This window comes from Xyrauchen texanus, chromosome 11, assembly GCF_025860055.1.
Source record: "Xyrauchen texanus isolate HMW12.3.18 chromosome 11, RBS_HiC_50CHRs, whole genome shotgun sequence".
Taxonomy (NCBI): Eukaryota; Metazoa; Chordata; class Actinopteri; order Cypriniformes; family Catostomidae; genus Xyrauchen; species Xyrauchen texanus.
In genome coordinates, this window is record NC_068286.1 from 31,114,805 (window position 1) to 31,142,600 (window position 27,796).

The 27,796-nt window shown below is 40.2% G+C and overlaps 1 protein-coding gene across 1 annotated transcript; it reads left to right on the plus strand.

Moving 5' to 3' along the window:
* Window positions 1–19,962: 19,962 nt before the first annotated feature.
* adamts1 (ADAM metallopeptidase with thrombospondin type 1 motif, 1) lies at window positions 19,963–26,985 on the plus strand. Its single transcript, XM_052137445.1, has 8 exons — window positions 19,963–20,906; window positions 23,045–23,385; window positions 23,486–23,618; window positions 23,709–24,166; window positions 24,263–24,449; window positions 24,540–24,718; window positions 24,835–25,010; window positions 25,116–26,985. Exons 1-8 carry the CDS (start codon window positions 20,309–20,311, stop codon window positions 25,840–25,842), a joined length of 2,799 nt encoding a protein of 932 aa, XP_051993405.1. The 5' UTR covers window positions 19,963–20,308; the 3' UTR covers window positions 25,843–26,985.
* Window positions 26,986–27,796: the final 811 nt, after the last annotated feature.

Genomic DNA, 27,796 nt, shown 5'->3' on the forward strand with positions numbered 1-27,796 from the left:
TTCCCTCTGTATCACTCTATCTACACACATATTATGTTAAACTCACATTAAATGTATCATTCAATCTTTCTTTCAAGAAGCTTTTGAAGTTTTCAATCGTGATGTGGCACGTTTCTGCGTGCTAAAACAAAAAGAGAGGAAACCTGACTCCCAGACTTTAAGGATGGAGGTATGGAATGGAATGAGGTGTAATGATATCTCAGATTCACGTCTCCAAAAACTGGAGCCAAAAGCAGCATGCCAGAACACCTAACAATCTCTTGGATTGGGTGAACTGGGTTTTACACACAGGGCGGAGATTCAGCGAGGTGATTTTTGCTTTTCCCTCTCGCTCTATTGGCCCACAGTCGGGATGTTTGGTGAGGTTTAGATAAAGCCCTTGACCTGGTTCATTGGCAGATTGCCCACCACTGTAGACCACCAGCACTCCTCCAGGGCCAAGCTCATGTTTACCCAGGCTGGCCTGAGCTGGTGAGCCCCAAGAAGAGCTGCAATCTGACACAGATGCTGGGAGATTTAGTCATCAGAATTTGGAAAAGTCAGAACCAACAGAATCACACTTGAGCAGAAAAACATGATGCATTATAAAGCATTACAATTATTCTTTAGAGCAAACGAGACGTATCAACACAGGGAGCAGGTTTATTGCTCAGAGGTTACTCTTTCTTAGCTCAGGAGACTTAAATTGTGTGGAAAAAAAAGATGTTTACTTTTATGTATTTTAACATACTTTCTTATATCTCAGTTTAATGTTAAGTCAAATATCGGTAAAACATTGAAGACAAAATTAGACACAAATTAGTTGTTTGTCGACATACAGTAAGAGTATAGAGCTATACAAATGTATGTTGATGACTCAGATCATTTGCTTTTGTAAACATTTTATGTTGAAATGTTCGAGTTGGCATTGAGATTTCTGACTTTTGATTGCAGACTTGAACAGTTTGAGAGTGTTAAGATCTCTTGTGAAACTCTAGAGGAGACAAATTGGAGATTATTGTGGGGTCTTTTTCTCAGGAGAAACATCTGAGAAGCAGGAGACTCTACATTTAATCTCATTGCTGTCTAACAGAAAAGAATTGAGAGGGTTTGTACTATTTGCAAGTAAGATAAAACTTACAGATGGAATGTGACTGAGAATATTCCACACTGATGACATGTTGTGCTTTCAGATTTAGTTTTGGCAAGAGATTCGACTGACAGAAGATGAATTGTAGAATGCGAACTGTGGTATCGTGCAACTAATCAATTAATCAATCGTCCAAGCCAAAATGAATTATTCCGCAATATTCCCAAATGAGAGATAGTGAGGTTAAACCCAATCCTCAAAAACTCTTAGCTACAGTGTATGAAAGCGCTTGATTGGAATAGCAACTTAAGAAAAGGGAGTGACTTTGGGACAAACAAACTCTGTCATGTTTTGGTGGAGTTTGGTAGGAGACTATAAATCTGAATTTTTTCACTACAGTGTTGTGTTTATGAAGTCATTTTTCTCAGAAATATACACTGCAAAAATTCAATTCTTAATCAGTATACTGATGTTGTTTTTCAGTAAAAATATGGCTTTAAAACATGAAAATTCACTTGAGAAACAAATTTTCCATAATGCATTTAGATTTTCAGAGAATGTATTTACAGCCAATAGTATCCAACTGTAGTCCTGCGCAGCACCAGCCACTTTATATCAATATCTTTTAAATAGATTATATATTTTCTGTTAATGTTGTGGAAGCTTATATTTGTTTCCATGCATTGTGCAGTGGGGCTGAAAAAGATGATAAACAAATAATTGAAGGTGTTCCATTATATTCATATTGGCCAAATCACTGGCCTCACCTCTTATAAATATAGATCTAAATGAAAGGGTTGATGATAAACATAGCACGCGATAGCTCAGTAAAATGTGTTTTAGGTTGCAATCTAAAAAAATATTATTATCGTTGGACCACAAAACACAATTTCACTGTTCTACTTTCCATATTAGATGAGATCGAGCCCAGAGAAGTCAGTTGAGATGTTGCTACCGAATGTTCCAATATCCTGACATCGACCTCATTCTACCAGTAACTGACAATCCCCCAAGCACAAATATAGCAAAGGATCGAATTGTATCATCATAGCTCTAACCCTAACAAAAATGCACTGGAATGAATGTCACACACACGGTGTCATTTTGCCCCATATGTTACATTTCCATACCTGGGCCTGTCTGAAACAAGAAAAAAAGTGTCCAATAACAGGGTGATTACTGTGATTAAGCAAGTAGTATTTAACTGGTCATGTGATCCTAAAATGGCAGCCCCCATGAGGTGACCCTCTCCATTTGAATAAAATGGCTTATATAAGGTAAATTTATTCTTTTTTTAGAGAGAGGAATAAATTACTGAGTGCACCTTTTACTGCATTAACTTAACTGTTAGGAATGGGTAAACAGATTTTCTGATGCATTGCGATTTTCATTTGAACAATATTGATTCATAAATCCCAATCTTTCACTCTATGTGCAACCTTCTACAATGCCCGTAAATGACTCGTATATCTGACCAATTATTAATAATATACCCAGCAGAGCAACGCATTTGTGTGAAAGAGTGTGTGTGCTGAAAAGCAGTCAGACCTTGAGTTGTCATGTGTTAATAAAAGAGTGAAAAAACCTGTTTCATGAACCCCGCTTCCTCTGTCCTATACTGTCCAGACCTGTGTGATGAGGTCGGAGGGACGCACGGCCGCCCCCCAATCGGACTAATTAGCCGAAGAAAGGGATAAGGTGGAGGAGCCGCTGCCAGGGGCGGAGGGGCTTGCTACCGGCCACCAGAACGCGGAGGGGTGTTCCATCTGCCAGGGGTCGGAGGACTCGCTCCGATGCCCTGGCGGTACCAGGGCCGTCTACATCCAATCCACGTCAGGATTATGTAAGGGTTTGGCTCCTCCCGTCCTTAGAGGATTTCCCAAAAGATTTCTTGCTGAAACAGTTGTGAGATGAAACCCTTAAGCACAACTTTGACCAAGTGAAAACTATTGATGACCAGCATCTCCGGCCAGACATTGCACTCTCTAATACCCCCCGGTAATGTACAACCTGGAGTTAGCCTCTGTTCTCCATTCATAGCTCGAGCGAAAAAAGTTTGGCTACACCCATTCCAGCAAAAGATGACTAACTAAGATGCACTACATGTCTTTCACTTGAAGCTTTGTTAGGTTCACAATAATCAACAGTGTACTTGTAAGAAAGCTAAAAAAATAAAACTTACCACTGTGAAACGTCCCTCTCAAGTCGTGCTTGCAAAGGTGGTTCGGGTCTTTCAGCTTGTTCTTCCAAACTTTCCTTATCGGACTCAAACAGGTACAGCAAAAACTGATGCCACTGTTACCATAGTTACAATAGTGTTTACAGCTGTTAAGGAAGCCTGAAACTCAGTTATGGTTAGGGGCATTACATTTTCAACACACGCTCTACACGGTTGACCAATCACAACAGACTAGGCCAGCTGACGAATCAGAGCAGACTGAGCTTATCCGAAAGGTGGGCTTGAAAGAGACAGGAGCTAATTTGGAGCGTTTGAGGATGAAAATACTTTTAGCAGAAATGTACAGTATTAGAAATATAATGTGTTTTTTGAACATTAAAGCATGTAAACCTATTCTAGTAGATCCCCAAAATAAAATCATGAACCTGCAAATTAGCATAGTATGGGCTCTTTAATGTTGTGGCTGTTCGGTGAAAGTACAACAGCAGATGCACCAACAACTGCCCAATGCTTTTTATTGTGCATTAAACAGTGTTCCTTGTAACCTTGTTACTGAATCATCACATGAGTGTTTCAACAATTACTTTACCATCTTAATGGTTTTCCAACTAAAATGACTGATATCTTCTGATCATTAGCAGTTTTTGCTCAGTCAAGGATACGTAGTGATTTGAATGTAGTTTGACTTAAACATAGTTTAATTTGCAAGGCAAAGCAAGAAAACTGTGATTGTTTTACTCCCCATATGCCCCTCAGATCTACCTCGGTCTTGCACCAATTCGCAACTGTCTTTACCAAGAAGTCAACTTTAATCTTCTATATACCCGCAGCTCAATACTGTCTCTCTCTGTTTTATTTAGCACAAACATAAACATTATTTTGTCACTCAAAGATTAGACAATTTGTCTAAACCACAAGCTAAACAATAACACAGTGTGGCAGGGCGGGGCCAGGTCGTGATCCTACACACCCGGTGCCATATTAGGCTAATCAAGCCTCCCGAGAGGGATAAAGATCGACTGCAGAGGATCGTGCGGGAGAGAGAGATAGTTTACGGACATGTCTGTCATGTGTGTGGAGTCTTTTGTTTAAGTTTGAAATTAAACAAAAGACACCACACACATGAGGGACCGGCCCCGCCCTCCACCCTGCCACACACAGCTTGAGGCAGTCGACCCTACGGCACGTTATTTGCAGGTTTTGTTTTCAGTAACCAGAGATGAGGAATGCAAAGCACAATGGTTGCATTTCAGAATACACCGCTAATTGTTCTTGTCTTGGTCTGATGGAGATCTCATGACCTCAGAATTGCCTTTCAGAATTGGGCCAGAAAAACCCAAAACCTGTACCAGAACTATTTACACCAGTATGACCTTCATATGACAAAACAAGCTATTTTACCTCAGTAAATCATCCCTTTCATTGTATGACAATGAGCAGTGTGAGGGAGAACTATTTTCAGCACGAATTTTAGTCATAAACAGTCTCAGAAGGTTGAGTTAATGGAACATTATTTCTCACTTCCACGTCTCTCTTTAATTGTTTGTTCTTCACCAGCACAGACATTATTTTTAGCAATCCCACTCACTGTGCTAAACTTGGTTCAGTGCAACCAGAAACCAGCTGTACTTGTAACTCAGAAGTAACCAGAGCTATAACCCGACTTTCACATGTGTTACGTCCACTTTAGTATCTTAAAATTACGCTAAAATGTTAGACACAGTGTCATAGATAGAGGAGAACACAGGAGTCTCAAGGCAATTTTTTTAAGAGTTTAACAGAAAATTTTTTTTTTTTACTTGGCATTCCGTCTAAAACTGATGCAACTTTCTACAAAACGGAGTGTCAAATTTGGCAAATGGAATGCTTGTTAATTCAAACTCCAACTGGCAAAAATGTAAAAGTAAACAAATCCACAAAATGCCTGGGGCCGAATTAAAAACAAAATGTACTTAGGATAAATTATAAGTACGTAAGAACGTTCCTAATTATAATTCTTGAAAAATTCTTAAGTTCTCAAATATTTTCTTAAGAATAAAAAGACCTACAACAAATTCAGTACTTCAACACTGGTAAATTGTAATGATACATTTACCTATTAACCTTTTTTTTTAAAAGTAGACTTTTCAGAGTCACATGGTCAAATGGGCTGTCTTTTCAGTTGATTTTATGGTCCTTTGTTTTGGATTATTACAAATCTCCCGCACAAAAATATTCCATATTTAATCATGAACTTGTATATCTTGAGAATGGTACAAGAGTCATTGTCATCAAATTGTCATCAGCTTCCTCCATGTAACTAAGCGAGCATTTGCATACCATATTTGACATTCTTTCATTATTATTGTACGTGTAGGTAACAAAACATGAAAATCCCTGGTTACAAATCATACTGGTTAATTCCTTGGTCATACAACATGGATAAATCACACACATTTTAAATCATTTTAACATCAGGCTATAATCATTCATTTGTCAGTTATACAAGTTACCACAGTTCAAAGCAATTTTCAGAATTACCTAGCAATACTAGGTATTGGATAAATCGTGGATTTAAATGCATTCTGTACATTTTAGAAGGTTAAATCGGTAAAGTACTGTGACTTTGTATAAAATGTTCCTGGATTAAAATGAAATGTGTTAGTATTAGAGTCGTACAAATCTGATGGTCTTTTGGAAACCTTTCCATGAAAAGTCTGCTTTAGCTCTGTGTGGAAGTTCAGAAGGTCATGCTGAGGGGCCTTTCTGACCAATGACCCTTTTTGCTTTAAATTAGAGTGTCTTGACCATTTTATTGTCCAAAGACAGGCCTTCAGTAGGAAGTTCATGCTTGGTCCGTTAATTTGTGATGTTTTTTTTCCTAGATTGAATTCATGTCATTTCAATTCTTCTGCATGTATAATACTACACATGATTGGTCACCACATTAAGAAGCTTCAAAACAACATTTATTGTTTGAATTTAGTGATAACATTTACATGGTTTACAAGCTGAAAATAAAACAATAATAAAATAGAAAACAGTAAAAAAAGATGTTTGATCTAAAATAAAATTTCTACGTAAACAACCCACTACAACTTTAAGACAACTGTGAGGTTACCCTTATTTTAAGATGCTATTTACGACGATATTTAAGGAAAAAAGAATTCGAAAATTTTAATAAAGAACAATCTTAAGAAAAAAGATAAAAACTTTCTTAAGAAGTTTATTCAGGAATACAAAATATTCGTAACTTTTGTTTTAAGTTACAAATTAAGAAGAAAAATGGCAGTTAAGAAGAAATTTCTTCTTAAGAACGTTTCATGAATCCAGACCCTGTACTCTCCTTTAAGTTGATCTCTATTGCTCTCTCGTTGATTTTACAGTGGTGTCTAAATATCAACAGCATGTTGGTCAGTTATTGGTGGTTAAGGCTGTGGGGTTAGGGAGGATAGACAGAATCAACAAACAGAGATAGAAGAAAAGAAGAAAGATGAAGATGCAACATACACAAGCGGGCGTTGAACGTCCTTTTCAGGACGCGTCTTTATAAAAATGCCCTTCCGCCGCTGTGTAGTTCCTGGTGTGGCCGGTATCTCTCCAGATCCGATGGTCATAGATGCTACCTCGTGTGCCTGGATAGTGATCACACTGAGGCAGCATTTGTGAATGGTTCATGTTCTTACTGCGAGGACATGACCATGGCAAAGTTGCGGTCGTGGCTTTAGTTTCTAAAAACAAACGCCACTCCAGCCGTCCCCCGTGTCGCTCCTTCTTCCCACAGGATACAGGATGACCCAGCTGGCAATGGAGGTGATTTGGGGATGGCAGCGGGCACAGCCCCATGAACCACCAGCCCTCCAGCATACTCATTTGCTTATTATCCCCATCTCGGGATGACGGTGGCTTGCTTCAAATCCAGTTTGCCTCATCCCTGGAGTCAGGTCTGGATGACGACATCGCCGCTGCATCGGAGAGCATTCAGGCGTCTGACGCTGAAGACCTGACTGGACTCCCGTTCTTGGGCCAGCCTGCCCAGTCAGAGTCTGACGTGCAGATGGCCAACATGCTTTCCCGGGCTGCCGTCAGCGTGGGGTTGGACTGGAAGCCTCCATCCTCCCCGAAGCCTTCACAGCTTGATGATTGGTACCTCGGCTCTGGGCGCCGCTCACAGCCACGCCCTCTCCCTTTCTTCCCGGAGGTGCACGATGAGCTGACGAGGTCGTGGAGGGCACCTTTCATGGCCCGCAACCGACCTCCTCGCTCATACGGTCTCACTACCCTCGAAGGCAGGGCGGCCCACGGGTACTTGGAGGTCCCCCAGGTGGACAGAGCGGTTCCGATCCACCTACGTCCTGAAAACGGCGCCATCTGGCGGGATCATCACTGACCACCAAAGCCTACAGCGCCACCGGACAGGCCGCCTCCGCATGCCATGGCCCTCCTGCAGGTTCACCAGGCCAAGGCACTCAAATATCTGCAATTGAGTAGTCCTGACCCCAACGTGTTGCAGGAACTTTGCTCAGCTACCGACATTGCCCTCCAGGCCACGGAGGTCACAGCGCGGACACTCGGGCAGGCGATGGCCACCCTCATGGTCCAGGAACGTCACTTATGGCTGAACCTGTCTAAAATGCAGGAGGTAGACAAAGCCCACTTTCTCAACTCCCCCGTCTCCCAGCTCGGCCTATTCGGCGACACCATCAATGACTTTGCCCATTAGTTCTCGCCGGTGAAGAAACAGATGGAGGCCATTTCCCACATCATGCCCTGCCACCATTCCAGCACGGGCCGTGCTCCGTCTGCTCGCCGAGGGCATCCCCCTGCGGCTCCCAAATGCCAGGCAGCTCCGCCTCAACCTGGGCATAGCTTTTTAGCCCTTTTGATGGCGTCCGCTTTACCTCGGTGCATGGTGAAGAAGCCAACACCCTACGTGCCCTTTCACTCAAAGACTCGATAGAGCCTGTCCCTCCAGCCGAGATGGAGAAGGATTTTTACAGTCCTTACTTAATCATACCCAAGAAAGGCGGTGGCTTACGACCGATCTTGGACTTTGCTAAGGGCAGTGGGTATCCGCATACTCAATTACCTCAAAGACTGGCTCATCCTAGCCCACTCTCAAGTGTCACTGTGCGCCCACAAGACCAGGTGCTTAGGCACCTCAGAGCATCTCTTTTCTCTGCATGGAGATAGACTCAGTCTCAATGACAGTGCGCCTCACCAACGAGCGTGCACAGTCGGTGCTGAAATGCCTCACCTTATTCAAGCCAGGCACAGCGGTTCCTCTAAAACAATTCCAGAGGCTCCTGGGGCATACAGCATCCTCCACGGCGGTCGCGCCACTGGGGTTGATGCATGATGAGACTGCTTCAGCACTGGCTACAGGCTCGAGTCCTGAGATGGGCATGGCGCCGCGGCACATGTGTTCATCACCCCTATCTGCCACCAGACTTTAAAGCCCTGGACAGACCTCTTTTTTTCTGCGGACAGTAGTCCTCCTCCAGCAGGTGTCCTGTTGCGTTCTAGTCACCACAGTCGCCTCCAAACGGGGTTGGGGTGCCGTGTGCAACGGGCACATAGCCGCCAGCTCCTGGACGGTGCCCCGGCTGGGTTGGCACATCAACTGCCTAGAGTTGCTGGCTGTAATCCTTGCCCTGCTGAGGTTTCTCCCACTACTTCGGGGCAAGCACGTCTTGATTCGCTCAGACAGCACCACCACCATGATAGCGTACATAAATCGCCATGGCGGCATGCATTCTCATCACATGTCGCATCTCGCCTGCCATCTCCTCCTTTGGAGCCAGCAGCGACTTGAGTCATTGCACAGCATTGTGCGCCACTCATATCCTGGGCAACCTCAACGCGGCAGCTGGCCCCGGGGGCTGCACAAGTATGCATTTCCCCCAGTGAGCCTACTTGCACGGGTGCTGTGCAAGGTCAGGGAGGACGAGGAACAAGTCACTCTAGTGGCCCCCTATTGGCCCACACGGACTTGGTTCTCGGATCTCACGCTCCTCGTGACAGCCCCTCCCTGGCGAATTCCCCTTAGGAAGGACCTTCTTTCTCAGGGACAGGGCACCCTCTGGCATCCGCGCCCATAACTCTGGAACCTCTACGTCTGTCCCCTGGATGGGATGCAGAAGATCTAAGTGGCCTACCACCTGCTGTTGTTGACATGATCAACCAAGCCAGAGCTCCCTCTACCAGGCAGCTTTACGCCCTGAAGTGACGCTTGTTCATGAATTGGTGTTCTCCCCGGTCTGAAGACCCACAGAGTCTGAATGACCTGATACTCAACCTGCAGATACATGTAAACAGATACATGTTTCCCTCCTTTTATACCCATATGTCCAGGGGAGGGACATGCAAATTCTGTCTGTCAAATTCTCATTGGCCTTTTTTCAAGTTCAGAGGTAACCAAGGCCTTCAAGAAAGTCCCCTAGTGTCATCGACACAACGTCTCATTCCCTCCATCAGGGAACAGAGGTTACAACAGTAACCTAGACGTTTTTATGATCTTACCCTCCGATTAAAAACAGAGGGAATGTGTCACACTTAACGACTGCCTTTGACTTTTCTCAAAAGTATATTCAATAGTATATTAAAGTATAAGTATATTAAAGCACCATGAACTAAAATAAAACAAAAGTACAAACTTGTACACATAATGTTATTTAAATGTAGACTAAAATATATTCATATAATCTAAAGCTGGATCCAAATATAAAGCTTATGTTTATGTTATATAATATAATATAAGTATAAGACCCAAGTATTAAATATAAAAGGTTTTACACATTTATAGAAACGTTCTGCACGTTGGGCCACTTTTAATAGAAGCTTGGTGACAGAAATCTGAGTGCAATGAAAGTTTCACATGAGCTTGACATCTTGTGCGTTCTTCACTAAAAGAAGAAGCTCATTGGTCACTTGACAAGAATACAAGACCCCGCCTCAGAATGATTTTTTCAAACAAAAAGGATGTGTTTTTTCTGTCTTTGAAGCCATTAACTCATCAGAAAGTCCCGACAGTCAGGTTATAACACCTCCCACTGAGACGCTAATGCGTGCTTTGTCTCCCTATGCCTGGCCGGTGATGATGTTAATGAAGCTAACACCTGAAAAACATTGGAAACATCAGCTAGTGAAACTGCACCTTTAGTTATCGGAATCTGCAAAATCCACAATCGGTCAAACTCAATATACAGTACTGTGCAAAAGTCTTAGGCGCATTATATTTTTCACAACATTTGTCTTAAAACGGTTATTTTATATATCCTACTTTTAGTGTATCAATAGGAAATATAAATTTTATTGTTCAACATTCCCTTTGCAAATCAAATTGAATATAAGAACAAGGTGCCCTACAACAGATGGTATGGCCCCCACAGAGCCAGGATCTCAACATCATTGAGTCAGTCTGGGATTTCAGCCTAAATAAATAGTTGAACTGTGACAAGTTCTCCAAGAAGCTTGGAAAATCCTATCTGCCAACAACCAAGGAAAACTGTGTCCAGGTGTACCTAGGAGAATTGGTGCTGTTTTGAAGGCAAAGGTGTTCACACCAAATACTGATTTGCAGAAAATGCACTTCAAACAATGCCAAAAACATAAAGCTTAATTTGTATCACTTCCAAGCAATTCAATGAGAAGATATAAAGGGATTGTGAAACATCCATTACACATCTAAATAAGTGTTTGTCTATAGCAGGTTTTATCACAGGTAAAAATTAATAAATACACAAATAGATTAATAAATGTCACAAAATCATTCTGAAATGCTGCAATACAGCAAAATTCAGACCATCTTCCTATGAACCTGATTAGACTACACCGTTTCGAATAAAGTTTTCTTTTATCCACAAAAAAAGAAAAAACATTTTGGCACTAACTATTTCTCTATTTCTCTAAAACTATTTTGAAAAATTCTCCCCATTTTACTCAAAGTAATGGGTAACTATGGCAACCGAGATTTGTTTTCACCCACGTTAAACCACACCTCCTGTGTGTGATGTGTAGCCAACTGTATCTGTACGCACATTCTTGTCTTCACTCTTTAGAGGGATATTTTTATGTGTATGTATTTATTTAGTTTTGAAGTGACATCTCTGTGTACTGTTTAACTTTACCTGCCATTGACTTTGCCACCAAAGTTTCAATGTGATGTAGATTAGATCATACTTCACATCAGGCTGCGTTATAAATAATATGTGCTGCTGGCATCATTTCCTGTACGAGTCGCAAAATAGATAGCAATCATGATGCCCGTTTCGCTGCATCTTTGAACAGTCAAGAGATACAATCAGCAGCATTAGCTAGCGCTTACCTTTGTCAGCTCGGTTTTGAATTTTTCATTTTTTTTCCATGATTATTTGGAGCTGTGGGCATTGCTTTTAGAAAAAGTCGATGACTGCTTAATTGCATCCAAAAACAGCAGTTTATTTGAAGTGGGGGGAAAATTCCTATGAGACATTTAGAAAAATGCACTATTCTCTCTGGGTTCCACCAAAAACCATTGTGTTGACTAATCCTGAAAGTGTGGTGACAGACATTCTCTCTCACCATCATGAAAGAAAACTTCTTAGCGTTGACTTGTATTTGACTCACTAAAGTCTAGCTTCACTCATCAACTCACACACATAAACACACACCTCTCAATAGTTGTGTCACAACATGATATTAAGCTATCATTAGCCAAAACTGTGTTTGCATCGGCATCTCTGACATGCAACGCCACTGCTACCACAAGGTGGTTTATAATACCTGGAGTTAGCATTCCAATTCATCTCAATGGCAGTTGCTCAGCTGGTACAGGAAACCCTGGGGGGTATGCACTTTAAATGGCAAATTTGCTCATGTGCACTCTGCATCCAGGGTTTTTCGAACCTGACCTTTAATTCCTTACCTAGCAACTATCCTGATCTGTGACATCCGAAGGAAAAATGAGTCCATTTTATACTTTAAAGAGCCCTTCAAAAAACATTGGGCACTAACAAAACATCTGCTATAACAATAACATCCCCCAACCACCCCCAAAATCCACAAATTCTCCTCATTTCCTTCCACTATCAGAGGTCTGAAAGGTGTAATAAAACGATCATTGAAAATTCTGTCTGGAACGATCCTACAGCATGGCCACCATTATTGTTTTTCCTTCAAAGGGCCCTGTGAAGGCATAATTTATGCCATTTGGAATGCAGTATACATCTTCTCATCTCAAAACCTGACAAAACTCTGGTCGTGCACAACATTTCATTAAAAAAACACATGAAATCCAATCTCATCGTTCAAACTAAAACTATTAATCAGATTCCAAAACACCAAAGAATGTGGTTTGGATCAGGCTTATAAAATTCAGATTTTATGTGTTTTTGACCTGTTCAGAATACAAAAACCTAAATGGATTTGAGTCATTATAGGCCACACCCAAACAGATATTGGTTTATATCTTCTAAATTCTGCTTTTTGTCAGGAGCATCTCTAGATCATACCTACCAAATGATGTGCAAAATCTGACAAATGGCCTGGAACAAGTTTTTATTTTTAAAAATACTTTATTTTATTTTATTTTTTTAAATAATTAATTAATTAAATGTGGACATAGAAATCCACATGACAGATTGATTTGGGGACACTGAAGGATTCAGAAGACAATACATTTTTTATCCTAGCACTTGCATATCCTAAGTTATTAGCTTATTTTTGTGCCACTTTTTGGCTGATTCTCCTAAATTTGGTTTATGGCCAGTCTCTATAAGTTGTGTCGAACTTTACCAATTTTCGTTAAGTTAGGACATTGCGTTTTGAAGATTTAGGTAAAAAAGTGAAAATAGGCTATTCCCAAATATTTTATTTGATTGTAACTTCAAAGTGTGTTCACAAATCAAAATAATTTTAATAACTTTTAATCAGGAGGGTCTATAGATAATCTCCACCAAATTTTGTGATATCGGAAAAGCAGCCAAGCAAGAGGTTTGTTTTTTCGTTGTTTTTTTTTTTTTATCTACCACGATGTAATGAAATATTTGCAATGTATATGTTACTTGCAAAAACTTTGTCAATAGACAACTACTTTTTAAATGGAGTAAGACACTCTTTGTGCCATAACGATGCAGTTAAAACATCGACCAGCAGGGGTTTACAGTGCTGAGCTAACCAGCCAAACCTTGACCCCTTACTAGCACCACAAAAACAGTCTGCCCAAATGCTTTTCATGCCAAACGCTTCCTTGAGCTATTTTCAAGTTTGCTTCTCATGACCAAGACTACTTAAACCATACTATGAGACACGTAATAATTTCAAAACCAGCCATTTGTCTCTCTGAAGCTAAGCTCAAACTCATTTTGAGTCTCTAAGAAGAGGACAAACATAATAACCGGCACCAAATGAATAATCATTTCCAAGAAAAATGCATCAAATCATTGGCGGCCTGGCTGTGACCCGTGAGCAGTCATCTGTCCTGTCTGAATTTTTAACATGAAGGAGGGATGTGGGCGGTGGCTGCAGCAAGGTTAAGCATGAATTCATGGACTAATTCCCTCTGAAAAGTCACATTGTTTGTTGAATCAAGGCTTCAGATGTGGGTAAAGTTACAGTGTTTGTGTGGGTGCTTATAAACAGGTCCTTTGTGATTAAAATTCTCTCTGAGTCTTTGGTTTTTAAGCTTTATCTCACTTGTAAAGGTCTGTGAGCGATGGAGCCTGTCATCTGTAATATAACATCCAGCATCCTGACAGGTGTTTGTGATCGTTTAGTTTAGGTTTTTTTGGGTGATTTGAGGAGAACTTAGGGTTGTCTGACCTCCTGTGCTCTTTATTACACTGAAATCACTTGTGTTGGGAGTATTTTGTTTGGAATAAGTAAATGATGACAACATTTTAATTATAGGGTTAACCAACTCTTTTAAAAAACACAGCTTACAATTGATTCATTGTGGTTTCAATGAGTGATCGGTTACAAAACATCAAACTGCTGACTTCCTCAAAACAGATGCATGAAATAGATGCTTTCTGTTTCTCAAAATTCCTGAAATATCTCTATGAAAGATTTTATGTGTGTGCACACATAGGCAAATGTTTCATGCCGAACTTCAGCATCGGTCAAATGATAGCAAAGTAATTGACCACTTCAGTTGACTCGATAGGCCTTTGTAAATACAGTAAGCTGCAACTATGAACTCAGATGTGGTGGACATATTGGCCGATCCACATGAAAGGGAACACTCAACTGGTTTATGTTCATGCACATAAAAATCTGAAAATACTGTGCACATCTCACTGTTTTATTTGGATGCACACGTCACACACACAATCCACAGGTCATGGAAGCAGTGTAGAGCTGGCAATTATAAAAAAAAAATATAGACCATAAACTTGTACCAGTAAACAACCAAATAGCAATCATCCAGAACACCCTAGCAACCGCACAGACATGTGCTTAAAACACTCAGAACATCCTAGCAACGACATAGCAACACCTACATTGAAGGCAACCACCTACATCAATGGAATATTCTGGGTTCAATAAAAGTTAAGCTCAATCAACAGCATATTTTCATAATGTTGATTACCACAAAAATTTACTTTGACACTTTTTCTTTAAAATAAACACACACATAAAACACCTGAGGTTACAGTGAGGCACTTACAATGGAAGTGAATGGGGACAATGAAAATTAATGTGGTCAATTTTTGGAAGGTATAAACAGAAATAGTGAAGCTTATAATTTTATAAAAGCACTTAATTTCTCTGTTAAAACTTGCGTATTATTTGAGGTAGAGAGTAGTTTAATTGTCATTTTTACAGTCATTTTAGGGTTTTAGTGTTTGGGATTACATTGTCATGGCAATACATTTGTAAAATTGGCTTTAACTTTACACAGAAAAGGTTACGTGATTTTATCACACTAAAATCATGTTTACAAATATCCTTTATGTCTTGTGGCTACACTTTTGAAACAGCAAATTTTAATGTTCAAAAATTGGCCCCATTCACTTCCTTTGCATGTGTCTGTAATGAGTAGCAGGCAACCAGGAGCAAGACGAAGATGAAGTGAGAACCCAAGTTCAGTGTTTATTTAAAGTGAATATCCAACATAAACTAGAACAAATGACTTAACTAAACCTGACTTGACTAAGATACAACATTACAAGATCAATACACAAAACGGACAATGGCAAACAGGAGGTCTTAAATACACAGATAGGTAACAAGTAAACAAGACAACCAATCACAAGACTAAACTAATAACAAGACAATAAAACACATGAAATAACTACTTAAAGATCCCAAACTATAATAGCACTGGCAGGGACCAGGGCAGAGCTGGCAGACAGCCGGGAGACCAGGAGACCAGGCCAGAGTCGTTGGAGGCTCGGAGGTCAAGGCAGCCGGCGACTCAGACGTGGTGGACTCTGACTTGGCAACTACTGTAGGAGTGCCGAGTGCCTCTTCAGCCACTCCCACAGTGAAAGATGAACTGCTCAGTATAGGAGCGTAGTCTATATACTGAGCCAGAGTCCACGGAATCCAACATCCAGGTAGCATGGAATAGAAATCCACATGGTCACAGAGTCCTCAAAAGTCCACCACAAAGTCCTTGAGGGGACAATTCCCCTGGCGGAGACACATCAGAGCTACTGCTGGGTTAATCCTTGGGTCGTGTATTCTGTAACATGTAGCAGGCAACCAGAAGCAAGATGAAGACAAACATGATGATGATGTGAGAACCCAAGTGCAATGTTTATTTACAAAGTATCCAACATAAACTAGAACATACTTGGACTTGGACATGGACATGGACACAACATTATAAGATCAATACACGACAAAGGACAATGGCAAACATGAAGGCATGAATACACAGTCATTGGTAACAAGTAGACAAGACAACAAATCACAAGATTGAACTGATAACAAGAGAATAAGACAATAAACACATGAGACAATGACATAACAGAAATAACAGGATAACAAGACTCATGATCATAAACCAATTAGAACAAGACACGTGGAGCCAAAGAGGATCACATGAGGAACAGGAGATCACATGACATGACACATGACAATGGAACAGGAACAAATAAAAAACAATGAAACTTAAAAATAAGACTATAAAGACACAGGTATTACAGAATATCTTACAGTGCCTCACTGTAACCTACATTTTTTTCTCAAAATACTTTGCTGAAGTGAAACATAATTAACAAAAAAGTATCAAATAGTACTATAGTATAACCATGTTTTGTACATGTACCATCCTAATACCATAGTTTTCTTTGAAGTACCTTGGAGTACCACTTAACAAAAGCCACTTTCTGAATGACATCATCTTCCAGGAAGTGACATCATTTTGGTGGGAAATCAACAGCACAATCATAAGTATTAGCAATGGATTTAAATTCTGTGATATTTTGTGGTTTTAGTTGGTTTGTGTCAATCTAAAACATTCCACCAGCTTGATAGAACTACGGAAATCGCTATGATGATATAAACATTTCAAAAGTTGGTTAAAAGTATCAAACCCTGATAACATGCATCACCCAGACGTCTATTTGTTGTGTGTGTTTAATATCTGGATGACGTATTTTTTAGGTTGTTTGTTCATCTGCAATAAGTCTATAAGACATTTCCTCTCTGATGTCAACATTCAGCAGATGACTTTGAGACGTATATGATTTAGAATGTTTGTAAATCTGATCTTTTTAAGATGTTTAGCAAATGTTGATTAAATTGTGATGCTTTCCAGATGAAACGCTCTTAAACAGACATCTCACAGAAATACGTGTGCTATCTAGGAATTTGACGGCCTGATGTAGTTTTCAATCCCTCACTGAGCAATGGCTTGATCATCAACATCAACTAATAGTCTGAGCATCAACTTGTCATGATGGGGATTTTGATTTATCCCAGTGTTTTTAATCATTTCACCAAAAATATTTTTTCACTGAAGACAGACGGTTGTCATTTATGTGGGTTTTTTTCTTCAAAAAAATTAAATAAATACAAATATAAAATAAAATAAAATTATTCTCTTCATTTACTTTACCCTCAAGCCATCCCAGATATATATTAATTTCTTCTTCAGAATACAGACAAAGATATTTTGAAGGACATATGATGTCTGTTTGTCCATATAATGCAAGTGAATGGTGACAAAAAAAGTTAAAGCTCCAAAAAGCACATAAAGTCAGCATGAAAGGAATCCATTTGTCTGCAGTGGTTTTATGTCTTCTGAACGATCCAATTGGTTTTGGGTGAGAACAGACCAAATTATAACTCCTTTTTCACTTAAAATATTGACATCAGCAGTCTCTAGCAGTCTCTATATTTTGTCTGTTCTCACTCAAATCTGACTGGGTTGCTTCAGAAGACATGGTTTAAACCGCTGGAGTCATTTGGATTACTTTTATGCTGCTTAAATGTGCTTTTTGGAGCTTTAGTTTTGGTCATCATTTACTTGCATTGTTCAGACCTACAGAGCTGTACTGCAGAACAGGAATGACTGAAATACACAAACTTATATGACTATAATAAATGACTACTATAAAATATAAATAAATTCATAGTTACAATCAGTTGATGAAAAACAAGGCTGTCTTAGAGTCTCATTTGCCAGAAATATAGCTGAATCAAACATCAAATGAACAATGCTGCGTCTCACCTCCTGCCCTCTCATTAAGGACATCAGTCCTGCTCTTCATCATGGAGTGTCAAATCAAAGGATGCTGGAAAAAGACGTTTTTCCATTTATGGTTAAATCAATATCTTGTGGCATAACAGCCTTCTGTTCCTCAAATAATTCATAATTGCACTTATAGTGCTGATACACTGTACTAAAATGCTATACTAACGTTCTCTAAACAAATCTAGCCTGTTCAAATTCAGAGTGGAATATAAAATCAAATGTGAGCTTCTTGCGCCACCTGCTGTTTACACTGTCCTGAAGTCACCTTACAGAACAGGACTGTGTGTGTTGCACTGGTACAGTGATGGTGTGATTTGTTAATAGCATAGTAATTTGATATATACCATGGTACAAATGTACTTTAAAAAATATGGTACATTACATTAATTGTTTTATAATCATGTATAACACCCTGGTACAATCTGTACAACGTGTTTATGGTTCATTATTAATATTAATTATTCAATATTAATTATAAACAATAACATTAGAAGCATTAAACTTCTTATTGTGAATCTTTTTTTAAATAATTCTACATATCGGTAATTAAGATCACATTTCAAGCAGTGTTGTGAAGTTTGACATGTTATACTTCATCTATAACTATTTTAAAAAAAAATCGAATTCTTGTATAATTATTAAACATGCGAATTTTATGAGCTCATTATTTGAGAGACTCCATGGAATATTTGTAGGCTACTTTACAGTGCCGGTCTATTGAAATGAACGGCAAAAGAGCGAAAAGGTGAATAAAGGATATACTTTTATATAACAACATCTAAAGTGTCACCTAAACTCTATATTTTGAAATAACATTTTGTTGTATTTGTTAGCCTGTGTTGTTTGTCAATTGCACAAAAGTCTGTAAATGACGTCAACTCTCAAGAAATTGTTGGTGTGTGCTGCCATCTGGTGGATTTGTTGTAACTTTTAATAGATTTTAAAACCCATTTTAAAAAACAACAACCAATCATTAGTTGCAGTTAAGGTAGACTTTCAACTCTCTATGTGTAAGTTGTGACTAGAAAACGGCTAATTAATCCATATTCATAAGAATTTTTGTGCATTATTGAATTAATTGATTCATAGTATTTAGCTGTTGAACATTTAGCTCCCTTCTAAAGCATAGATTTGAAATGTACAAACAAAATCTCAATGTAAAATGTATGTAAAGCTTGACTCTTGGTAGTGTATTAATATTCACTATAGGACCCATAGTGGTTTGAAAGACCATTGTTGTTTGCAGCATTTGACTCAGAACAATGAGGATGGGATATAAAGTTTCATTATGTAATTTAATTAGTCCAAACTCCATATGTGTGGTGTTCCCGCTCAGTTCGCTTGTGTTCTAGGTCGGTGTGTACTCTCTCCCTGGAGGTCTAATAAAATCTGACCCTTTAAACACGTTCTAAACGAACCGTGAACGAGGAGGAAACCCGCTTTTAAGGAATGGTCCACCTTAACAGCTCCACAGCTGGGTTTAAACCGCCAGCCCCTTCTCTCCCTCATCCAAATCTACAGTCAGCTGGATGCAGGGGTGGGCTGGGAAGATAAATCGGCCTGGGATTTTACATAGAAACCGGCCCAAAATTTGTTGAGCGGGGGGAGGGCCGGTTCTCCCGAAGGCCAGTCCCTGATCGGCCCCAAAGTGCGTCGGTTCACCGGGAAAATGCCCGGTATGCCAGAATACCAATCCAGCCCTGGCTAGATGTCATATCTGGTCACTTACTATGACACATTTGAAACCAGACTAGTGTTCCAAGTGTCCTCAAGAACCGTGTGTCAAACACACTCTTGCATTATGAATGGACTTTAAGGAGATTCTATAAGCTTGACTAAATAGATTGATAAAGACTTTAAAGGTCTAATATAACGGTCAAACACATGTTTTAGGGCCATAGGTGTTGTAGTCTGATGATTGATGATTGTGGCTGTGCGCCAGCTCCCTGTTGCGCAGGAGATGAAAGGGACTTCAGGAAAGGGGTGGTCCTGCACCGGGCATATATAGAGAGCCGGACTCTTCTCGGTTCTAAGAGAAAAGGAGAGCTGAATCTTGAAGAGACAGTGAGGAAAACTGTCCAAGGCCATATTTTCCCATTTTAAAAATTCCTCTTTTTCTCTGGGAAGTTGAAGCGGAGAGATATTAAACATTCAAGCTGCTGCTATTGACTCTCAAGTCCTGGAAACAGCTCTCATTTTATTATTTTTTTTTTTTCCATTTTAAGACGGCATCGGCACTGGATTTGGTACCTATTTCAGTTTTTATTATTAGTTTATGTAATATTCCTTGAGTTGTGCGAGTCAAACGGTCACTGATCTGAAACTTTAGTACGTTTTTTTTCACTCTGGTCCACCAAGTATTTTGTCGTTTTCTTGAACACCCATCGGGAATATAATGTATTTTTTGCGCTTAGTACTGGGATTCACTGCAGCTCTGTGCGTAAACGCGGCGCAGAGCGCATGGGAAGAGAGCACGGTGGTACCGGTTCGGCTGGACTCGTTCGACACCGAACCGACCCATACGGCAGAAGCATGGGAAAAGGAATCAGAGAGACGCATCTATAGTTTGGACGTTTTTGGAAAGCGGATGATCTTGGTAATGGAACCTGACCAGACCTTTTTAGCGCCTGGGTTTGTGTTCCAGATGGTGGGGAAACCGGAGAGCGAGGAGTTTGACAGCGCCGGAGATGCGCGGTGCTTCTTCTCCGGAACCGTGAACGGAAAAGAACTTTCCGCTGCTGCGATCAACCTGTGCAATGGATTGCAGGGAGGTTTTTACGTCAGCGGTGAAGAGTATTTTATTCAACCTACAAACACCAGTGGAGACGCGCAGTCTTCAGATGGAGACATCCACATTATTCGCCGAAGAAAACAGGGGTACATGACTGAGGAGAACGGTTCTAAATGTGGCGTCAATGAAGAGGAGGAGAGGGTCTCCGAGAAACCAGACGCGAGCAAATCAAATCCAGAGCCCACCCAATCCGACTCTAAAGGTAAATAATTCTAAAAATGTAAAATTGTATTATTCATCATGATATTGTGTAGTTGGTGAAAGACATCACATATAGATACAATTATCTATTATCTGAGAGTATACTTCCCAGTCATTCTTAACGCACGCCTCCGGTAACTCCAGTAAACCCGGTGACTCCGCGTCATTGGGTGCGCTCTGGCGCATGAGGAGCAAATTAACTAGGATGGAGAGTAGGAAAGTCTGCGTTAACGCATTAAACACCGAATCACGTAATTTATGGCTAGCGTAACAGCAATTAATCGTCTGCTAATATGCCTACTTAAGTTGTTATTCACGCCAATTCTGGCAATATGTCAAATTAACTTATTGAATAATAGATATGAATGATCTTAAAGGGTAGATGAGCATTCGCTAAAAGCAAGGCGAGGGTTAACTCGAGTGGGTAGAAAGCTCTCCATTCACGCAGGAGGAGGAAGGGGAGTTAGAGCCTTTAAGAGTTTGGGCTGAGAGAGAGAGGCGGGAGGGAATGGGCTGGAGAGACGTGGAAGTTCTCCTCCTGGTACCGCATGTTGCGCTGATCAGTCCCGGAGGACAGTAGATGGCTTGTATTTCCGCCAACTGGCCCCGTGAATGTGCGCGAGTTTGGAGAAGCTATTAATAGGGCGGAGCAACAATACCCCTTCAGGCAAATGCAGAAGAAGTCTACTAGCTAGCTTTCTATTCCTTTTAAAACACATACAGTTCTATCTTTTTTTTTAACAAAAATTCTGTTTAATGCACATACATGAACTGTCATCTTGCTTCACTATGAAAAAATGATTTTTTTTTGCGACTTTCAGTTAATGTTGGCTTATATTAGATTTAAAGTTATTATTCATGCATACTAGATTTAAGTTGATTATATGCTAGTTTAGGCTACTACTATAATTTGAAAAGAAAATAACTATCAGCAGGTATACATATATAAAATATACAGTCTTTCTCATACAGAATATATACATATACACACAGGGTTGGGGAGTAACAGAATACAGGAAACAGGATTATGTATTTAAAATACAAAATATAAGTAACTGTATTCCACAACAGTTACAATTTAAGTCATTGGTAATTAGAATAGAGTTACATTAAAAAATCATTTTGAGAACTGAAGAGATTACTGTGCATTGTACTGTCATTTGTTTCATTTAATATTAGTCCTTTCAGATGGAAAACATTTATACATATAAATTATGCAATCCAAATTCCATTTGATCAGTGGTGAAACCCTTTCTTATAATGTGTTACATTTATACGAGCAGACAGATAATGTATTTTTAACATGCATATTTTGAGTTTTTATAGTGAAAACAAGAGAAAAAAATCTACTAGTGCTGAAGAAGTAATCCAAAGTATTTAGAATACGTTACTGACCTTGAGTAATCTAACAAAATATGTTACAAATTACATTTTATAGCATGTGTTCTGTAATCTGTAGTGGAATACATTTCAAAAGTAACCCTCCCAACCCTGTATATATATATATATATATATACACATTTTTGATGACATCATCTTTCACATTTGTGTATACAAATTGTCTAAAAAAAATACTGTTTATGTACTAATATAATACTGTTCCTCTCCCTTAAGGCTCGGATATAGTTATTTTTTTCCGCGTGCTGTTCTGTCTCACACAGTCAAGCACATACAGATGTGTTCAATGCACAGACTAGATCACTGTTCTTGTGAGTAGAAAAACTGGGATGCATACCGACAGTCTTGCAAAGAAATTTGCGTCATGCACATTGTATGCACGATGTACTGGCACATGGGAAAACCTGAGTATACTTTGGCCTTAATAATACCACCTGTCATCGACTAGCAATAGTAAGTAGCAAATCATGGTTCATGGCTGTTATGTAAACTAAAGGCTATTGGCTATTTAAAAACAGGATGGGACCTTCAATATAGCCTGCACCAACTTCCTGATTCAATAGGAAAGAACAGGAAAGATAGCTTGTCAAGCCATTACTTATGGTCTTTAAAAGGCACAGTAAAATGTATAAATGCCCTTTTCACTTTGGTATAGAGGGTGGATTTAGATTTCAGCTTAAAAAATAATTTGTTCTGATATACTGTATCTATGGCTTCAATTACTGTCTTGATATCCTCCAGCACACCACAGATCTCGTCGCTTTGTGTCCACACCTCGCTATTTGGAGATCATGATTGTGGCAGACCAGTCAATGGCAGAGTTTCATGGTGCTAGCCTCAAATCCTACCTACTAACCATCATGGCAGTTGCATCTCGTCTTTATCGTCACCCTACAATTCATAATTCAATCACTCTGGCGGTTGTGAAGCTACTGGTTGTTTATGAGGAAGAACATGGACCCCAGGTCTCCTCCAATGCTGCGCTTACCCTTAGGAACTTCTGCCAGTGGCAAAGACAGCACAACCCTTTGAGTGACCGCCACCTAGAGCACTACGACACAGCAGTACTGTTTACAAGACAGGTAAAGTTTTATTGAAAAAACACCCCTAGTTTCATTGGAGTTTATAATTGTATTTGTGAATTTATGAAAAACTTATATTTGTCAACCCTGTTACTTGCAGGATCTTTGTGGAGCTCACTCATGTGACACTCTGGGAATGGCAGATGTGGGCACCGTGTGCGATCCTGATCGAAGTTGCTCCATTATTGAAGATGATGGTCTGCAGGCAGCCTTCACAGTAGCACATGAGCTTGGTAAGGCACTTTCCCATGTCCCTGCACAAACCTCATGACCTGAAACTAGGCAAAGTTTACATTAAGACATTGGTTTTGCTTCTCTTGTAGGTCATGTGTTCAACATGCCCCATGATGATGCCAAACAGTGTGCCGGTGTTAATGGCGACCATTGGAGTTCCCACATGATGGCATCCACCTTGTCAAATCTGGACCAGCTTCAGCCCTGGTCTCCTTGCAGTGCTCTAATGGTCACGTCCTTCCTGGACAATGGCTACGGTCAGTGTCTACTGGACAAGCCCCAGAGGCCTCAGCAGTTACCCCAGACTCTGCCAGGTACTGTGTATGATGCTGACAGACAGTGCCACCTCACATTTGGAGAGGAGTCACAGCACTGTACTGACCTGAGCACCACATGCGCTGCCCTTTGGTGCACCGTCACAACGGCAAATGGCTTGCTGGTCTGCCAAACCAAGAACTTTCCATGGGCCGATGGGACACCTTGTGGATCTGACAACTACTGTATGGCAGGCCAGTGTTTGAGCAAGGCTGAAGCAGCCAGGTATCAGGTGAGAACCACTTGGTATAAAATTTGTTTTACATAATGTGGTATGTATTGATCTAATAAGTGGTAACTGACAATGGTTCTGTATTGTTGACTTTAGACTCCAGTCAATGGTGGATGGGGAACCTGGGGTCCTTGGGGAGACTGTTCACGTACCTGTGGAGGAGGTGTGCAATACTCTTTCAGGGACTGTGGCAATCCCCTTCCCAAAAATGGGGGCAAATATTGTGAGGGCAAGAGAATTCAGTACCGCTCCTGCAACACAGAAACCTGCCCTGATAGCAATGGTATGCCATAGTCTTGTCATTAAACAGTTGGTTCATTAGTATGATGAGATGTTAGCCATTTGATACTCATCTCTGTTTCACTATGCTTAGGTTTGACATTCCGTGAGGAACAGTGTTTGGCCCACAATGACATCTCCTCTCAGGTGTCATTTGTCTCAGGTGAAGGTGTTGAGTGGGTGCCGAAGTATGCAGGAGTATCTCCCAAGGACCGCTGCAAGCTGGTTTGCCGTGCAAAGGGAACTGGCTATTTCTTCATTCTGAAGCCAAAGGTGAATGTCTCGATTAGCTTAGACCCATCAAGAGTTGGAAAATCTAACACTGGTTTGGTGGATACAAGTGTGAGGGCCAGTGATGTTTAATTTGAGGTTTTCTCTAATCCCTTCAGGTGGCTGATGGAACACCATGTACCCCAGACTCCACTTCAGTCTGCGTCCAAGGTCAGTGTGTGAAGGCTGGTTGTGACCGGGTTATTGGCTCCAACAAACGTTTTGACATGTGTGGCATCTGTGGAGGAGATGGATCTGCTTGCAAGAAAGTATCTGGGTCAATGGAACGTGCTAGGTAAGCCCACAATCTGCTCAACAGATTCTTCCAATTAGTTTGAGTTTTCCTAATACTTTCTCAGATTTCATTTAATACTGACCTTTGCTTGTTCTTCAACTTTAGACCAGGCTATCAAGATGTAGTGACAATTCCAGCTGGTTCCACGCACCTTGATGTCAAACAGCGCTCTATTGGAGGCCGTCGCCACGACAATAGCTACCTCGCAGTTCGCGGGAAAGATGGCACATACCTACTGAATGGTGACTACAAACTTACCACCTTAGAGACTGACATCTCCTTACGAGGTACACTGCTCCGATATAGTGGTTCCTCTGCCACCCTGGAGCGCCTGCGAAGCTTTGCTCCTTTACCTGAGCCTCTTACCATCCAAGTGTTGTCAGTCGGTGACTCTCCTCGACCTAAAGTAAAATATAGCTACTTTGCCCCACGTCTTGCCTCTGGTCCCATCGGGTCGAATCGACCCTCCATTAATGCTATCAGAGAAGCAGAAGATGCTGAATGGACCCTCCGTGAGTGGGGACCCTGCTCGCAGACCTGCGGTGGTGGTGTCCAGAAGCGAGATGTCCTCTGCCTTGATGCTCATGGCCGTCAATCAAAAGACTGTCCAGAAGAGCTGTGCCCTGCATCATCACAACCCTGTGCTGTGCAGGCTTGCCCATTCTGGCTGCTGGGCGATTGGTCCGCTTGTTCAAAAACATGCGGCAGAGGCTTCCGCAAGCGTCCACTGCACTGCATAGGACATGATGGCCGCACTTTGCCTCATGAGAGCTGCAATGCAAAAGATCGACCACGACCTCTTCTGGACTTGTGCAACCAGACTCCCTGTTGAAAAAAAATAACAACAAGGCTTGAAACCACCTTGGAATGGCTGTGGCATCTGGTGCTGAATAACAAACTTTTGGGGATTCAAAGGGACCCCTAGAGACTGCAACCAAACTTTATTTAGTGTTTTAATTCCCACACATCCAACACTGGGAACAGGCCAAAAGGCTGGCACACTGTGTACCTGTCATGCCAGGTGTGATGGAGGATGATAATACAGACACCTCTGCTGCTTTGGATGCTAATGTCATGCTTATTGGATTTTGAGTGTGCATGGTTGTTTATGATGGATGATTAGTGGAAGAATGTATGAAACAACTATGCATTTGTACTGTCTGTCTGAGCTGGACCGGACAGACAGGTTTAATTTGTCATAAACAGTTATAAAATTGAATAAGATTAGAGGGGAGAACATATAGGAACTATTGTCTTTTTGCCTGGGTGAAAAACATTGCTTGGAACAGAAAAAAATGTGTCAGTAGGATTGTTACATAAAGCGTCCTCTAGTGGTTCTCCACTGAAAAGTTGTAAACTCCGGCTCAGAGCACATATTTAACATATGCTATTTTCTTGCCAAAATCCTTGCCATATCTCACCTCAGTTGGACACATGCTACTAATCAAACACCACAACAAGTATTATGTATAGATTAGCTTTAAGTTCAGCTTCATAGGTTTCACCATTTTGCAAAGCCATACCCAATCAAGAGGGTGCATATTTTTGAGGGTGAGGGAGACCAGAGACCATGGATTTTATACCTGAGGAGAGAGTGTGCTTGATTGTGTGCAAGTATGTTTGGGTGTGTTAGTTCTGCTTGATTTTGTGGAGATATGGCGAGGGACTTCTCTCCTACAACTACTTCATAAGTAGCCATCCTATCCTGCCTTCTGAGAAGGTATCTTTGTAATGAGGAATTTCTTTTTGTACAAAAAATACAAACATTATTTATTTTTTTACAGCCCATTTAACATAATCTTGTTGCTTTTTATAATTATTGTATTTCTATTTGTTTTTATTATAATAATAATTATTATTATTGAAATAACTGAAGGATGTAGATTATATTAGAGTATTTATACAATATCAATGATTTTAGGTTTATGAATAAAGTATCACGTTCATTTGTGGTCCAATATTGCTGAGTTGTGTTATTTTTGGTGTGGACTGGATGGTGAGACTGAAGCGCTTTAGATTTCAGGATTTTTAAATGAGGGTATGTGGACCCCTGGTGGTTCATGGAGTTACTGCAAGGGGTCTGTAGACTGATATTGATAGACTGGCAATAATACATAATTTAAAAGCTGTATTTCAAAATGTTTCTGTAAATTTAGTTAATGTGTTCTGTAGAATTCTGTATTATATATATATATATATATATATATATATATATATATATATATATATATATATACATACATAGGCCTACATACATATATATTTATTTTCTTTTTTTAGATTTGTAGTCAAAAGAAACAACAGTTTACATCATCTTAGGGTGATCTGGTTGCTTCTATAGAGCAATTATTCAATAAATGTATAGATAAAGTACATAAGTGTAAGTATCTGCATTCATAAAACAAAAAATAAAAGCGTGTCAATATGACTAGAACAAGTCATGACAACGATAAGTAAGCTCAGTTTGTCCCTAAGACTGGCACAGAAAACATAATAATCAAATTAACATGAATTAACAACTGTTCAAGGAAAGCCATCGTGGCTAGCATATTCAGAAGCACTGGGAATAATCACATCACTAGATATAACGAGAAAGACTTAGTTACATAACAAGCCTTAATAATTAAAGAGTACAGCGTGGGGTTAGTCATTATGTTACAAGGGTGGCTCAAGTGGAGGCATATTCACCAGCTTTGCAAGCCAACACTTCTGCTAAATAATAAATATATTCATTCATTCAGCACAATATTAAGTGACTTTTTACACCAACTTTTTCTTGCCCACTT

What these genes read in the sequence shown, in the direction of transcription:
- adamts1 (XM_052137445.1), top strand. Translation starts at nt 20,309, where the DNA reads ATGTATTTTTTGCGCTTAGTACTGGGATTCACTGCAGCTCTGTGCGTA. An exon ending in CACCCAATCCGACTCTAAAG is followed by an intron (nt 20,907 to 23,044) that starts GTAAATAATTCT and finishes GATATCCTCCAG; the next exon opens with CACACCACAGATCTCGTCGC. An exon ending in CACAGTAGCACATGAGCTTG is followed by an intron (nt 23,619 to 23,708) that starts GTAAGGCACTTT and finishes CTTCTCTTGTAG; the next exon opens with GTCATGTGTTCAACATGCCC.